This window comes from Juglans regia, chromosome 13, assembly GCF_001411555.2.
Source record: "Juglans regia cultivar Chandler chromosome 13, Walnut 2.0, whole genome shotgun sequence".
Taxonomy (NCBI): Eukaryota; Viridiplantae; Streptophyta; class Magnoliopsida; order Fagales; family Juglandaceae; genus Juglans; species Juglans regia.
The window spans coordinates 12,026,305-12,028,652 of NC_049913.1; the positions used below are offsets into that span (position 1 = coordinate 12,026,305).

The 2,348-nt window shown below is 36.7% G+C and overlaps 1 protein-coding gene across 1 annotated transcript in view; it reads right to left on the reverse strand.

Annotated features, from left to right (window-relative positions):
* Positions 1-970: 970 nt before the first annotated feature.
* Positions 971-2,348, reverse strand: part of LOC108988763 (ribonuclease 1-like) — a 24,404-nt gene continuing 23,026 nt past the window's right edge. Inside the window, exons 3-4 of the mRNA XM_019004008.2 lie at positions 1,686-1,887; positions 971-1,349 (exon numbers count right to left, since the gene is read on the reverse strand). Of these exons, the coding sequence (XP_018859553.2) occupies positions 1,126-1,349; positions 1,686-1,887 (426 nt within the window). The 3' untranslated portion in view covers positions 971-1,125. The remainder of the gene's footprint in view (positions 1,350-1,685; positions 1,888-2,348) is intronic.

Below are 2,348 nucleotides of genomic sequence, written 5' to 3' on the forward strand. Positions count from 1 at the left end.
TGTGAACGTAAATATGATACGTTCGAACGATATACAACAAACGTCAACTTCTCTCATTCGAACGCCAATCGGGTCGGGTATAACGTCCGAACGTTTAATTGTACGTCCGAACGTGATTTTCTGTGACAGTTCATAACCGTCACAAAAAAAGGAACGTTCGAACGTTGTACCGAACGGAACACTTCCAACCGTCACTAAAAATATTTTTTGCGACGGTTGAACAGTAAACCGTCACCAAATGTTTTCTGTGACGCACTTTACGTGACGGTCATGGTGACGGTTTCAAACCGTCACCAAATATGTTTAGTGACGGTTTGCCATTTTTTTGTGACAGTTTCCTCTGTCACAAAATACACATTCTGTTGTAGTGAGGGAGGGAAGGGGGTGTTTAAATGGTACTATTTCATTTATATTTTTTTTGCAAACCCTATGTCACATTATGTTTATATATGTATAATTTTAAAACATATATAATTTACATAATCGGTTGGTTCAGCGGTCCGGTCCAGTTTTAAATCGGGACCAAACCGACCAACTTGTTCTATGCTGGTTTCAACCGCCGTGCTCCGGCAACTGGTCTGAGGCCGTTATGGTCGATTTCTTCGGTTTGTGTACACCCCTGGTACCTTATATCAATTGTGTGTATGTAGAAGCGTTGAATATGGTAAGCCACATGTGCTGATCTATATATATATGTATCATAAAAAATTTCCTCCTAACATTGATCCATCCCATCTTTTTTTTTTCTTTTTTGGATGTTGGGACTCTTTTGGCCGGAGCTATGTAAAGAGCATAAACGTTTCCTTTTTTACTTTTTTTCCTCTATATTTAAAGTGCATGTAGAGAGCTTACAGAAATTCAGAGTTGATTAGGGGCATCTAATTTCTTCCTCTTCTTTCAATTGCATATTGACCGGTTTACAAATAGAAATTTTCATTCAAATTACACAAACACGTTGATATATTATTTTTTTTGGATTTTCATATATGAAAACTTATTTCCATCCAACAAGCTGCAGCCTGCGGGCGGGTATACATAAATTGACGATCATTACAGTGGTTACTTGAATTGATGATCAGTGGATGATCAAAGAAATTAAACAGATAACATGGATCGTTCACAATCTTAAAATGAAGGGAACTCAATCGCTGAACTGCATTTTCCCTTGGGAAACACAGGACATTCGATGAAGTCTGATCCAGAAGTATCCACGCACAGGTAGATCTGGTAAAGCTGGCTGTTACCCGAAGCATCCGTATTGCACTCTATCCATGGAGTATACCCAATTGCTTCTTTTAAGGCTTCCTTGATGTTTTGTAGGCTGTAAGATTTCCCATCTGCCTCTATTCCTGTGTGTATATATATTTATATATATATATATATATTATATATTTGTCTCTAATCAGAACTTAAAAATACTACTTGATATCTGACTATATACGTGGTGTAATTAAAAAACCAAAATCAAATTAATTGAAATAAAAATGAGAAAAAAAAGTACATATTCATGAGATTTATTATGCATATGCCACTATTTACTTTCACACCCCACACTTATAGTTTTTTTATAAAGTGTGAGGGTGTTTTTCACAGGATACGGAGATGTTTTTCATAGAGTGTGGGTTGGTGAATAGTGATTGATGAAAAGAATTTTTCTATATTTATTGATTGAGTATCAACGTTACCTGCTCTGTTAAGAGATTGGAGGAGGCTTGATCTCTGTTTGAGGTTGAGAGCTGATGCGAAGTATCCATGTTGGTCGAGGACAGACTCTGAGCATGTGCCATGTTTCACCCACTCGTGTGTCCAGAACCCTACGCTATTGCTGCTTGGGCATGCCTGCAGTGATGGCCAATTTTTTTGCATATTGCTTGCGAGGTCTGATAACTAGAGGACATAACTTTTTTTTTAAAAAAAAGAAGCTAAAATACTGATCAACACACACAATCAACCATATAACTATTATTATTTTCCTTGATTCCTAGTACAGTCCCTTTGTAGTACTTCTCAAAGTATTTGTCATGATTCAGTTCTGTTGCTACTTTTAAAAAGTTGGTGAATTTATGATTTTTCAACCAAATGTAGGAAATGAACTAAAAATATCATTGTTTGGATTTGTTTGTCCGGTTTTTATTGCTAACTGAGGTTGCCCAGATCAATTGCTTTGGAAACCTATGCTTAAACTGTATTTTGAAGCTGTTATTGGTTCTATGTAATTGTTCTGTCTTGTGAATTGTGATGTTGTTAGACTAGAGCAGTGGTTACTTCTCTGCCGTTGATTCAAGCCTTGCAACTCAGTACCCTATCTTTCCTGATGATCTTCTGCCATATGTATGTGAAAGCCCTAA